Source organism: Poecilia formosa, unplaced genomic scaffold, assembly GCF_000485575.1.
Source record: "Poecilia formosa unplaced genomic scaffold, Poecilia_formosa-5.1.2 Scaffold114, whole genome shotgun sequence".
Taxonomy (NCBI): Eukaryota; Metazoa; Chordata; class Actinopteri; order Cyprinodontiformes; family Poeciliidae; genus Poecilia; species Poecilia formosa.
This window is the reverse complement of record NW_006800053.1, coordinates 463,109-476,361: the sequence shown is the minus strand read 5'-3', so window position 1 is coordinate 476,361 and position 13,253 is coordinate 463,109. Positions and strand designations below refer to the sequence as shown.

General features: G+C 40.5%; 2 protein-coding genes across 2 annotated transcripts; both read left to right on the top strand.

Moving 5' to 3' along the window:
- Nucleotides 1–1,477: 1,477 nt before the first annotated feature.
- fmc1 (formation of mitochondrial complex V assembly factor 1 homolog) lies at nt 1,478–4,271 on the top strand. Its single transcript, XM_007560268.2, has 2 exons — nt 1,478–1,727; nt 3,338–4,271. Exons 1-2 carry the CDS (start codon nt 1,593–1,595, stop codon nt 3,539–3,541), a joined length of 339 nt encoding a protein of 112 aa, XP_007560330.1. The 5' UTR covers nt 1,478–1,592; the 3' UTR covers nt 3,542–4,271.
- An 838-nt stretch (nt 4,272–5,109) lies between these two features.
- LOC103143651 (heme-binding protein 1) lies at nt 5,110–12,603 on the top strand. The gene is made up of 4 exons (XM_007560269.2): nt 5,110–6,134; nt 10,712–10,850; nt 10,964–11,144; nt 11,733–12,603. Exons 1-4 carry the CDS (start codon nt 6,057–6,059, stop codon nt 11,908–11,910), a joined length of 576 nt encoding a protein of 191 aa, XP_007560331.1. The 5' UTR covers nt 5,110–6,056; the 3' UTR covers nt 11,911–12,603.
- The last annotated feature ends 650 nt before the right edge of the window (nt 12,604–13,253 follow it).

Below are 13,253 nucleotides of genomic sequence, written 5' to 3'. Positions count from 1 at the left end.
TCGAAGAACCAAACCGGTGTGAAACTAATAAGAGACTGGCTCCCCCTAGAGTCCATCATCAATACACAAGTTTTGGGAAAAAATTCATGTTCAAGAACGTTCATCAGTAGAAAAATTTAAAGTGTTTTGTGCATTCGGATTGTTCGGTGCTGGCAGCATCATGCTGTGGTGAGAAATGAACGTCGATGTCTGACCAAGCTTGAAGGGAAAAGCTCAGATCTACATGGTGGGCCGTAAGTTTCCATATACAGGAGAATGTAAAATGTATATTTCTTTTATATTTCAGATACCAAAATGATGTGTTTGACAAAAGAGCAAAGAACTGAAATTATACTGAAGGCTGGATCGATCAAGAAGCGGTCGTTAGTAAAAGCATGAGCCAATGACTAGTTACAGCTATTACTGCTAACTTTTTTATACGGTGGCTGATGACAAGTGTATTAGATCTATATTTCAGATTTTTTTTTTTACCATTATTAGAAAATCATGTATCATTTTCTTTCCACTCCAAAACTATTCACTACGTTCTGTTGGGCTATCAAGTAAAATCCTAATAAAATACATCTATATTTCACGTGTAACATAATGTGAAAAAGAACAAGAAGTGTCAATACGTTTGCAAGGAACTGTATGATTGCCCGACGTCATGGTGACGTTCAAAACGATTTACTGCTCGGTGTAAAAAGAACTCGTGTAATTAGTTTTCTCTCCCTCTACTTTTCGGGTTTCGACGCACTCCGTCTTGTTGAACTGGAAAGCATTAAAGGACTTCTGCTTCGTGTCTGCATGGCTGTGAAAACAAACTGTCTCGTTTGCATTTCGCCCTCAGCCAAACCCAGTGTTGCCATGCCGATAAATTCATCTCCATGCTGGTAATGGCTCTCAACAGACCGCTGTGCTTTGTTTTTCTTTCAGTTTCTGACTTTTTTTTTTAAGCAAATGATCATATAACATGGCACACATCGCAAACCACAAGCCTGCCTGCATGCCTGTATCATTCTTATTTTCCAAGTCGTTTTTGTATCCGCATGTTGCCATACTGTGGCTTTTAACTTTGGCCAAAATAACAACGTGCCAACTAATGTGTTTTTTTAATACAGATGTAACAAATGGAGGTTTTATCTGTTTTTAAATTTTATCATTGCATTGAATTTTCAGAAAAGAAGGATACTAAAAGTACAATTGACAATGTTTTAGTTCTATTTTTCTTGTCATTGGATGCCTTTTGTTTCCTTTAAACAACATTTTACACAAATATGAACAACCCACATGAGAAAATGTATCCTCTTTTTGCATGTTTTTCTTTATTTCAACACCTAAAATTTCAGATAAAATGGTGGCTGTTTAAGGAAGAGCATCATAGTAGATATCAAAAATTGCGATTTGTCTCATGTAACATCTATGGCTGCACAGCTAATTATGAGTAAAGCTATCAAAGAAACAAATTACTTGTTGCAGAAGCCAGAGTGCCGTTGTGTTCATTATATGTGAGATGCCGCCATCTTGTGGTTTGCAGACAGAATGGCAGCGCTGGGTTTGATTGGGAATGTCTGGCTGCCTTGAGCTGCTCGACTTCGGTACATCGTGGAGAGATGGCGATGGCGTCGCTGTCATCTCCTCTAAGAGTCTGTAGAGGAATATTGAAAGAGTTACGTACCATTCAAGGACCGAGTTACAAACAGTCGCTGGCTTATAACTATGTTATAGATCAGTTTCGCAAGAATAAGGTGAGTTTAGCCCCAGCTTAGCAAAAGGCTAATATTAGCTAGGCTGCTACCAGCATCCTTCAGTCTTATAACATATGCCTAATATGTCGTATTAAGCATTTGCTAGTTGTCAAAACAGTAAATTATATGCTCTTGAATCGTTTACAAGCAAGGCTATAGAAGGAAAACAGAACCTGACACGCACAGGCGGTTGCCGTCAAGTAATAAAACATTTTAAAAAAGCAAGGTGAGTTGTTGTGAAGGGCATGCTAACATTAGCCAACTGCAGTCCTCGAGCGCCACAGTCCTGTAACTTCTTCGATGTGTCCCTTGTCGTACGAACTTGAATTAAATGACCAAACTGCCTCGCTATCGAGGCAATATTAGCTATGTTAATTAGCTAATATTGGAGCCAGGTGTGTTGAAGCAGAGACGTGTAAAAGTTGCAGGACACTGGTCCTTGAGGACTGGAGTTTGAGACCACTAGCTACCCGTTGAATTAACTTTATTAATGACTGCCGTGCAACTTTATAGATAGGTTATTTGCTTGTTAATTCAGTTATAACAATTTGCTGTAGATAATGGAGAGAAAAATATAAAATTTTGCTCAGGACATTTTATTTAATGTAAAACTTTAAGGACACCTTAATAGTAATAATAATGCATAATAAAGCAAGGTTTCCCCCAGAAAACTTGCTAAGCCCGTTGGTTAGGGCGCTCAGCAGTCATTCATCCAGTGACCTGCCGGGTTTTTTAGTTAAAAAATGTTTACAGTTGACAGGAAATTTGAACATGTCATTTGATAATTATGTGTGGTTGGGTTGATCAATAAATGAACACCAACTGTAAAGTCTTAAAAAATGCACAAAAAAAACAAACAAAAAAAAAACTTCAATAAATGAGCAATGCTAATCCTGGTGGGGGCACAAGTAACGCCCTGTGGCCCACCAGGCTTATAATACACTGGGAGAAACCCTGAATAAAGGAATGTGTTTATCCGCAGTAAAAAGTAGATACCTCCTCAGTAGATACCTGTTTTTGTGCCGTTTAATGTTAAATAAAATGATGATTTGATAGTTTATTACAAAATAATAGTTCTAAGCTTGTAATTACATGTTTATCTCTGTTTTTACCGCAGCTCTATTTCACATGAGACTTTCAAAAATCACTCCACATTGTCCAGAATGCATCAGTGTGTGTGTGTGCTGTTTGCCATGTAGGCTTAGAGCTTGCATTATTAACGCTTGGGAGAACATGGCTCAGCAGGAATACTGAATGCATGTCTTGTCACTGAAGCAAAACAGCTTAAAGCAACTCTTCTAGTCACGTCAAACTGTGCACTGCTCTCTAGGCTCTACAGTGTACATTAAAGTGTCTAAATGGACCGTACTCTGTGCTATTGTGCTTACAGTGATAGATGGATGTCAGAAAGTTCTTCATTGCGCTTCCCTTATTTGCCTGAAGTGTATTCGCTCAGTTATTCGTACACTTGAAGTTTTTGCATTTTCAGAACTTCATGAGTCGGAATACCAACTCGGTCACAAGTCAGACCATTCTTATGGTTTCATCCCATGCGTCTTTCTTTAAAGTGATGGAAATTACTGTCATTTAATCGTTTTTCCTTATCGCAGGTTACAGGGGAAAGGTACTGCAGAGCCCAGCAGGAGGCGCACCACGCCTCGCTCACATACCTGTGTTTGCTGACGTCCACCAGGAACCACCTGGCCCTCCATAACCTCTACCATGGCAAGGGAGAGCGCAGCCCAGAAGAAGTGGCGGGCCTGGTGGGGCTCAGGCTGCCCACGCAGCCAGGAGGGAAAGGCTGGGAGAAGTAGGGACAGTGGAAAGTCAGTCAGCAGGAGAAAATCAGGAAACTCTCCTGGAATTACATCTAAATGGACAGTGGATGGATCGGCTGCCTTTGTGTAATTTAAACTCCAGAGTTTGCTGGTTGTGGCATTGTGGACTGAGGGAACTTGTTCTTCATTCTCCTGAGCAACAGTTGTTTGAAACGAGGGGGAAAAATGTGAACTGATGAAATAAAAAATAAAAGTCAGCTAAAATATAAAACTTGTTAAAAACCTTTGTACTCAACAGCAGCACCTCAAAAACACTGAGTATCCCATTATGTGGTATATGTCATTTAAAGTTAATCCTATAAACGGTGATTAATACTTGACTGTGTAAATAAAACTTTTGTTTTTTTGAAGTTGTGTGTTAATGTGTGCATGAACAAACAGGCTAAAATAAATGACCATCAATATTTAGCTAATTGTCCAATGTATTATTTGGCTTTCAATGCTAATATCTCAATGAGAAAATTGAGTTTTAGGATATGACCTCAAACTTTTTTTTTGACAACAAAAATAAAAATATGCATATTTCATTCATTCAGAAAATGCAGTTTCCTTTTTGTAGCCAATATGTCCCTTCAAAAGTATTTATCTAAAACTTCTTTTTGAACTATCTTGTACATGTAAACGTGTATCCATGCATTACAGAGAAAAATGTTTCTTAGGTTTCAGAAGACAACAGTTAATAAAAACCATCTTGGTAGTTATTTTGGACTTAAACGTAAAGAATTTTCTAAAAACTGATGGGAAAACACTGAAAATGATGTGTAGAAGCTTGAGATGGGAAAACTGTAGAATCCTCACCAGCTAGCTAAAACTGTTTTATTTGTATGTTAGTATTCCTTTACATGTAGCTTTATAATTGCTTCCAAGAAAAATAAAGGAGCAGATAATGAAATTACATTTAAAAAAAGAAATGCTAAAATGGTAATTCAACACTAATAAATAGTGAATACCTAATAAAGTAATCGTTGACCTTCTAGAAAAACCTACAAAAACAGTTTGTGTTCATCTCTGCTTTTTGGAGAGTTGGCTCCAAACCCAAGTACAATGAAGCATGGTGGTGGCTGCATCATGCTTCTTTTTTCTAGCAGGGACAGGAAAGATTAGTGGAGCTGATTCAAAGATGGACAGTGAAGACACAGCCAGAGCTGTAATGGAAGGGTTTAGCTCAGAACATATGTGTTGGAATGGTCCAGTCAAAGTCCAAAATTAGAAAAGGCATACCCAAAAAGATCTGCAGCTGTAAATAAATGTAAAGGCCTGAACTTATTTGATTTCTGTCACTGTAAACTGTATTTTATGTCAGGGCACTTTGTGATTAATTGCTCTGATGTTATTGAAAGAGTATATTTTAAAATCAAAATTGTATTTTTTTTTTCCCCAAGAAGCCCTCATTTGCAAATAGTTATAGCATGCAAAAATAAAAAACTATAAATTTTTGCCACACACTTTTAGAGGCAGTGGCATGTTTTTACATGGACCATATGGGCAGTTGTTCAGGGCAGCATAACAGATAGGGAGGCTGAGAATGAGACAATATAATGTAACATTTACAGCCTGTTTTTATGGATGTGCAGGAAGAGTTTCACCCCTGTGCCAACTCTAAGAATGCATAGTCTATATTGCTGAAACTCCAGAATCAACCAGGTTGCCATTCATGATGCAGGAAGTGCCTCTGTTCCCAGACCTGCTCTCTCAAAAATCATCCCTCCCCTCCCCAACCACCATCACATAATTCCACCCTTTTCCCCCTTTTTTTATTTTTTTTTTTTTTTATTTTTGCTCTTAGTGTGCAGCGGTGACTAACGTTGCCTTCAGTGTGAATTAAAATAGACTAACCCTGCAGCAAAGCAAGCTCACAGTGGCACAGGGGAGGGAGAGAGAGCAAGACGTGCGCTGCTCGTGTACAAACCCCAAACTTAACATGCGCAAACGCAGTCGGGCAAATCAAACGCACAAATGCGTAGTGACAAACAAACTGTAGTGTCAAAATTGATTTCGCGATTTGCGCGTCTGGTCCTGCCATCCTGGAACAGAAACCGGGTGACCAAAAGTGGCGCTGAGAGGTGGAAGTGGTGGGAGTAAAAAAAAACAATAAAAAAAAAACAACAACGTTTTAATCAAGTCGGCGCAACTTTAACTATTCCGGGGAGAAAAAAATGAGTCACGTTAGGTGGTGGTGATGCGCGTCGAGCTTGGAGGAGGAGAGCGGGAGGCGGGGACAGCGCGGAGGCTGCTTCGGTTATTGGTTTGTCAGAAGGTGCGGACAGCTCAGCAGCAGCATCTTCATCCTCGAGAAGAAGAGGAGGGGCGGGGGGAAGGAAACAGCTGTTGAGGGAGTTCACAAAGACGAGGTGCTTAGTTGTTTTTGATTTGCAAACTGCAGATTGTCTCTCCGGGGAAGCAGGTTACTGGAGGAAGGGAGGGCAAAGGCGTTAACAGGAAGAAAAAAAAAGCGCACGGAGCGACGAGAGTGGAAGTGGCCAACGGAGCGATGTTTGGCATGATCAGAAATTCGCTCTTTGGGAATTCAGAGGAGACCGAGTACAAAGTGCTCAGCACCGAGACTAAGGTAAGCAGAGAGACATCTGTGCGCCTTCTGGACGACGGCTTAGGTTCCGTTTGATTTTTTTGCGCAATTTTACGCACAGATTTTCTGTTGCCCTGTACATTTCTCTCATCAAACTACAAAACTTCAGCATTAGACACATGCAGCGGAATTTATTTTTAAAACGCAAGCCTCTCACTCGCCCTGCAACCTTGGCAGTAAGGCTAATTGTCTGTGACCTGTGAGGATGCCCGCTGACCCACAGCGCGCGCAAAGAAGGAAACCCCGAGGGCCCGTGTGGCTCCACAAGGCAGCAGACACGAATTATGATGGAAAGGAGTGAGGGGGAGGGGTGGCTGCACATCATGGCAGCACCATGCTGGGTGAATCTGTTTTGTCAGGCTGCACAGGCTGGAGCCGGTTGGAGATAAATTCAGAGTGGAGAACGTGTTCGCCTGGCAGCAGGGGGAAATACTCTAAACATACAGCCAGAACCATGTGTTATGTTGGCGTAGTCAAAGTCCAGACCTAAATTCAATTGAGGAACTGGGAAAAAGGACATGCCTCGAGAGCATCCCAGTTTTAACTACAAACAAATGTACGTTTTTCTCATTTTTATTTTTTACAACTATTCATAATTTCCCTTGCATTTCACATTTGTGAACTAGTTTGCTTTGATCATTATGCATAACTGATTATTCTGGACGTCATTTTTAACACACTATCCCCACCTTGAAACGTTTTCACCAACGTTCCACTTAGAAGCAGCTCCTATACTGAGCTCAGCAGATGCTCGGTTCCACCAGGTGTTTGCTAATTGCTGCTGGCTAGTCTGAAGGAGCTGAGCAAATGTTTGTCTGATACAATTTCAGATAGTGAATTAAAAAAAGAATAAGTTTTGTCAATTTTAATACACGAGATAAATATCTGGTTTCAACTGTATGGCAAACTAATGTAAATGTATTCTCAACGCAGACTTTATATTCCACCTACTATATAAATAATCAGAATAAGAAACAAACAGCCACTTTGACAGCTGTGAAGAAAAATATTCTTTTAAATGCTTGTTTCATGTTGCTGTGCAGGATGGAACAGCTGGCTTCAAGAGTCTTTCCTAAGTAGCCCGTCTTTTACATGACGTGCGCTTGGCCGTGTCAAAACAGCTGTCTGTCAGTGAGTGTGTGTGTCAGTATGGGCCGCGTTCTCTCATGTGGAATGGAAATCCGCTTTTATCTCTGTCTCCCACTCAGAACTTGTCTTTTGTTTGCCAGATAAATGAACAAAGGGACTTTGGAAACTCAGCAACACATGGCACATGTGAGCATCCACAGTCCACAGAGGAGGAGGTTTGTTGGTGGTCCTCAAAAATAGACATAAACACAATGCCTGTTAAAAGTTTACATACACTCCTCATGGAGATGAGTGTCATACGGAGAGCCGACTTTTCTTATCGCCGGAGTTTTATTTCATTGGTCTGACTTTGCTTTTTAAGCAAAGCACATCGTCTCTGAGTAGAGTTGAGGTCGGGTTCATTGTAGAAACTTAGTATCAGAAGGTTTTACTCATTTTAAAACCAGTACTGATGAGTGTTTTGGGATTATTGACACCTAATTGTGTCCGAGTTTAAATTATCTGACCCAAATTGTTCTCCTCAGATGAAAGGAAATTGGTTTGGATTTTCAGGAACAATCAAAACTCAAGCATGCTAAAAGATGTTGGTACAAATCTTGTTCCAAATCCAAAATCTTCAAACTCCAGGTCTTTTCCTTTTTTTTTTCCTGACTTAAATCAACTGAAATGTCAGTTTCAAATTTGGGTACATACCAGCTGAAACTTGAAGAAGTTGCAGTGTCCCCCAGTTCTGACCTATGAGGTTGATGTAGCATTTCAATATGGCTGCTCTTCACATCAGCAGTAGCAAGCTGAGCTGGAAGACTGTGTCTGAAATCAATGCAACTCTAAACTGAACAAATTCAAAGTTGTAAAGGTTCAACTAATGTTTCTAAGAGGTACTGTGAACAATGTTCATGGGCGTCAAAATCTCAACTTCTTACCTGGAACATTGTCACCTCTGCTCTGACAACAAACTCAACTCCAAGTTCCAGGGTAACTGGAACACATCAATGTTTTGGAGTGGCCCTAATCTTAGAACATTTTAGATTAGAGCTAGAAAAGTGGGGGTGAGACTCTTTTCTCTGGGAATGGGAACGGCCAAAATTCCACCAAACTACTGTAAACTCAAAACATTTGACCCAAGTCACAACCTGTGGCTTTGGAGAGAGTGAAAAAACACCTCTCACCAATATTCAGTCGGCAAACAAAAATAATCTAGTTTCTCCCAAACGATCCAAAAATGGCAAAGTTCTGGATTTACCGTCAGAAAAAAGGCGCTGAGAGAAAAACGCCTTTTTTGTACGCTCCTTGTCAAGATCTGGCTTCTGGTGCATAAAGCATCTGTCTGACACTTTTAATTAAAACCGACAGCTCCAGAGGAGATACCAGGTGGGGCACATTCACACGTTCACAGACTGAACAACAGCAGCAACAGTGGGTGAAACTGAGCTCAAACCCCGCTAATGAGCACCGAGCACGAATTTAAAACCAAAACGGCAGAGTCATGGAGCTTTTCTTCTTTTTTTTATTTTTTATTTTGGTGTAAGCACTTTTTTTCTTTTTTTAGGCGGAGGCTAATTACAATGCACATGCTCACACAGACACAGAGCCTGCATGCACATGACAAATTAATTACACTGTTGCACAGAAGAGCACAACTTTTAACGTCGGCCCCAGTGACAACTTCTACAAAGCTAACTCTTTAATTGCAACGCAGGAGCATGTGGATCTGACACGAGATGCAGCGGAAGTGGAATTAAAACCTCTGGAGGAGCATTTGTTGAAGCGCTTTATTAAAAAATAAATAAATAAATAAAAAAGTGCATTTAGTACCTTGAGACTGGGAAAGAGGATTGAAAGTTACACATTTATTTTATGGGATGAAGATCCCATTATCTGAATGATACTTCTTAGCTTCGCAGGTTGCCCAAGGGGGAGGATAATAAACCCAAACGGCTCAAGCACGAGTGAAAAACATAAGAGATAATTTCTCCGTTTCATTTCGTGCTACAGGTGTCACGCTGCGAGCAACAATCATCTTCAGCAGCCCGGCGGTTCATTTTCGAAGCGTTAGAGAAATTAAACCGCAATACGACGCAATTAAATTCCAAGCGACACACTGTGGAACGCTTCAAAAACGACGGCGTGCAGCAGGAGCCGCGACCACACACTCCACGTTGACCCCACACAGTGGCCTGCTTTTAAAGCAGATGTTCGTGCGTCTCCTTAATGCCGGCTGTGGCCGCGGCTGCGCCGTTACGTAACAGCACACACATCTCTGGCCCAGAATTTCCCTGTGAGCTCACTGAACCCTGCAGAGCAGAACGAGACATTTAATCAGATCGGGGCGAATGCGGTTCACGTGGGTCTGCCCACCGAGGGTTTTGTGTGGCCTTTGCGAAGATTATTCACACTCCTTGGACTTATGTGATTTTTTTTGTCACCTCGAATTTCGAGGTATTTCACTGGGACTTAAGTCAAGAGTTGCTGTGAACTGGAAGGAAACAGATGCTTTCCCTCCATTTGTTTCGAAAATGAAACAAATAACTATGTATCTGAAAAGTGTGGAGTGCTTTTGTTTTTAGGCTCCCTAACAGCTTTATTTCTACAAATGCAATACTTTAGGTGTGTGTTTCTACCAGCTTCGCACTTCTTGACACTGACATATCAGTCAGATAGGACATCAAGTTTTACTGCAAATTCTCAATTAGATTTTGATACGGACTTTGACGAGGCTACTCTAAGGCGTAAATATGATCTGATCTAATCTATTCCAGTGTAGCTAAGAAAATAGTCCTGCTCATGTTTCATCCTCAGGACGGTGTGCTCATTATGATGTAGGTTGGTGGTGTCCAAAGCGTGGCCCAGGGGCCATTTGTGGCACTTCAAATTATTTTGTTTGACCCCTGACCACAAGTGAAAAATGATAATGATTTTGGCCAAAAAAAACAAACAAAAAAAACAATTGATAACCAAAAAATTTGGAAATTGCCTGTTGTCCTTTTAATGAGGTAACAGTCTGAATCCCTTTCTATGTTTTGGATTTTTAATGATAAACAGATTTCACAAAAACTGTTTAGTGTTGAGCTGGTAAAACAAAAAATATGTAAGTTTTTGCATTTTTAATTCAATGAACTTTGTTGCTCCCCAGTAGTTTAAAATTGCCAATCATGGCCCCCATGACAAAATGTATTAGACACAACTGGTGTACACTGACACTTTTCTACCCAGGAAAATGTTTTACTTTTGGTCAAATCAGACCAGAGTTCCTTCCACCACACATTTGCTGTGACTCCTGTAGAGAAAAGTACAAACAGGACTTTTTTTTTAAGGCTTTCTTCTCACCACTTTTTCATAAATCCCAGACTTGGAGTAATACATGGCATACCAAGCTAAAATTCGTGACACAATCGTCTGTTTTTCAGAAGGGCACCACTTTGTTTGCTCCACAAACTACTAGCATTCTCTCGTTTCTCTTTGCTCCACAGAACGGAGTGGGCTTTGAGGTGAGACGGTACGATGCAGCAAAGTACGCTGCCGTCTACTCGGAAGGAAGGACCTATGAGCAAGTAATCGGGGAGCTGGTGCGGAAACTGCTGACGTACATCGGTGGAAACAATGAGCAAGGTTAGAAAGAGAAACGCTTGAAACCAACCAAACCCCGCTTCGCATTAACGAGACATCAATGCATCTTGCTAAAATAAAGTCGTACATTTCAAATCTACATTTCATTTTCTAAGGTGAAGCCATGGGGATCGCGTTTCCCATCATCATCACGGTGTACCCACGGAACGATGGCGTTTTCTCTCGGCGTCTGGCGGTGGGCATCCGGATCCCCAACGCCTACCAACAAGACCCCCCAGCTCCCACCGACAGCACCATCAGGGTGGAGGAGCGGCCCGGCATGACTGTATATGCGCTGTATGTGTCATTTGTGACAGTATATTTTATAATAGTGTTTTTTGTTGTTTTTTTTAAATCAAGTTGTTTGTAAAAGCTTGTAGAATTTGATTAAGAGAGCTCAGTCCAACACACAAGAGCTGATACATTTAGTCTATTATTATTATTATTATGGAAAGTGATCCAATGTTTTCTACTTTATTCACTTTTTATTTGAAGTCGACGCTATGAGTGCAGCCTTGTAGGATCATGGGTCACTGTAAAAGACAAAAAAAACAAAAAAAATATTTGCACAAGTCACTCTTCCAAAATGCTTAAGGACCAAGTAAAGTCCTTGACTTCAAACTAAAAGAGATGACATGAGCGGTTCAACTGAGGAAACGCACCAACACCCCAGAGACAAAGCTGTTCTGTACAATGAACTGGACTGAAACACCTCCCAGCTCAAGTTCAGGACTGCGTACTGTAACGGCAACAAAGAAGCTGCAGTTCTCACACAGAGGCAGCGCGAAATACCACACTTTTCATTCCCACTGCATGCGCTGCAACTGTTGAGACATTATAAATGACTACAGGTTGAAATCTACCCTCTCTGTTACGTTTCTGCAGGCAGTTTGGCGGCTTCGCCGGGGAGAGCGAGTATCGGGCCGAGGCCGCCCGCCTGACGCGCGCCCTGGGCGAGACCACGCCCTTTCAGCGCAAGCAGTACTTCTGCTGCAGCTACGACCCTCCGCTCAAGCCTTACGGACGTAGAAATGAAGTTTGGCTTCTACAGGAGGACCCATGAAAGGCCACTCAGGCCCATCAAAGCTTGGTCCTCCAAAAAAGGAAAAAATTCAATCTTCACCTCTGTTAGTCCTACAGCTGTAAACAGAGAATGGGTTCAAAATAAAGCTGGAAGAAGCGAGATTTTCTGTTTCTACGCTTACAAAAAAAACTGTATTTATCATAAGAATGACCAAAAGAAAGGAAAGAAAAAAATATTGGAAACAAAATTAGCTTCCACTAACATATATATAAATATATAGTTTGAGACTTGCATTTGAAGGTGATAAATCCCAACAGAGTTCCCATGTCTTTGAGTACTAACTTGCACATCTTTAAATAACATTAACAACTAGCAACATAAAGAAAGGTTGTTGCAAAAGCAACCTTCTTCTATCTGGTTTAGACAGTGTAAAGTTAAACCATTAAGTGGAATTAAACCTTTTGAATCAGAGGAATGGCAGCTGTGAGGAGACCTTTGGTTGTTTGTGCTACGATTATACAATACTTTGTTATATTTGTCTAAGAATATTCTGTGTTTTCAGGAGAGTTTTGTGTTTTAGTGCATGACATACAAGCTAATTTTTACTTCGTGAAACTCTACAAACTGTTTTGTGACCCATCTGTGCATGTAAGGGTTTTGTGGTCGGTATGAATTTCATTTTTAAGGCTCGAGAGTGTTTTATTGCATAAATAAAAACATTATTCAGTTATAGTCTGTATTTACTGTTCTTGTGTTTTCATTCGTGCGACAGAAAATCAGTCAAAATCTCTCATCATTGTTTGATTATTAAAAATAGGGAAACTTGTACTTAGGAGAGAGTGGCGAGAATAAATCCTGTCTACATTTTTGACATAAGCGTTTTGGGGAAGACAGCAGGTGCTGTCATAAAATAAGACAAATATTTAACTTTTAGGTAGGGGTGCAAGTCATATGGAGAGCCCATTTATTTATTTATTTTATTTTGGCTGAAATGGCTCTCCGTAAAGTCATAGAGTAATGAGTTAATCTAAAGTTGATTGATCTTATCGAACAGTTTACGACTAGTGCGGCCATTTTCTTTAAAAAACCCGAGTTTTCTCTTGTAGCAAGAAGGCTAACCGTCTTTGCATAACACGAAGGGGTACATTTTCACAATATGCTGAATAAAAAAAAAACACCATTAAATTTTAACATTATTTTGTGTCAGCTGTATTAAATACTTACCCAATAAAGCGTTTCCGACAATTTCTCTTTGCCGTTCTGGTAGGGCTTCGCCATGTTTAATCCTGCATCAACAGTCAACGTTTAAACGGCGCCCTCTGCTGGATGGCGGCCAAACTACAACACTAGAAAAAGGCCTAAGCGAACTTTTAATAGTTAAT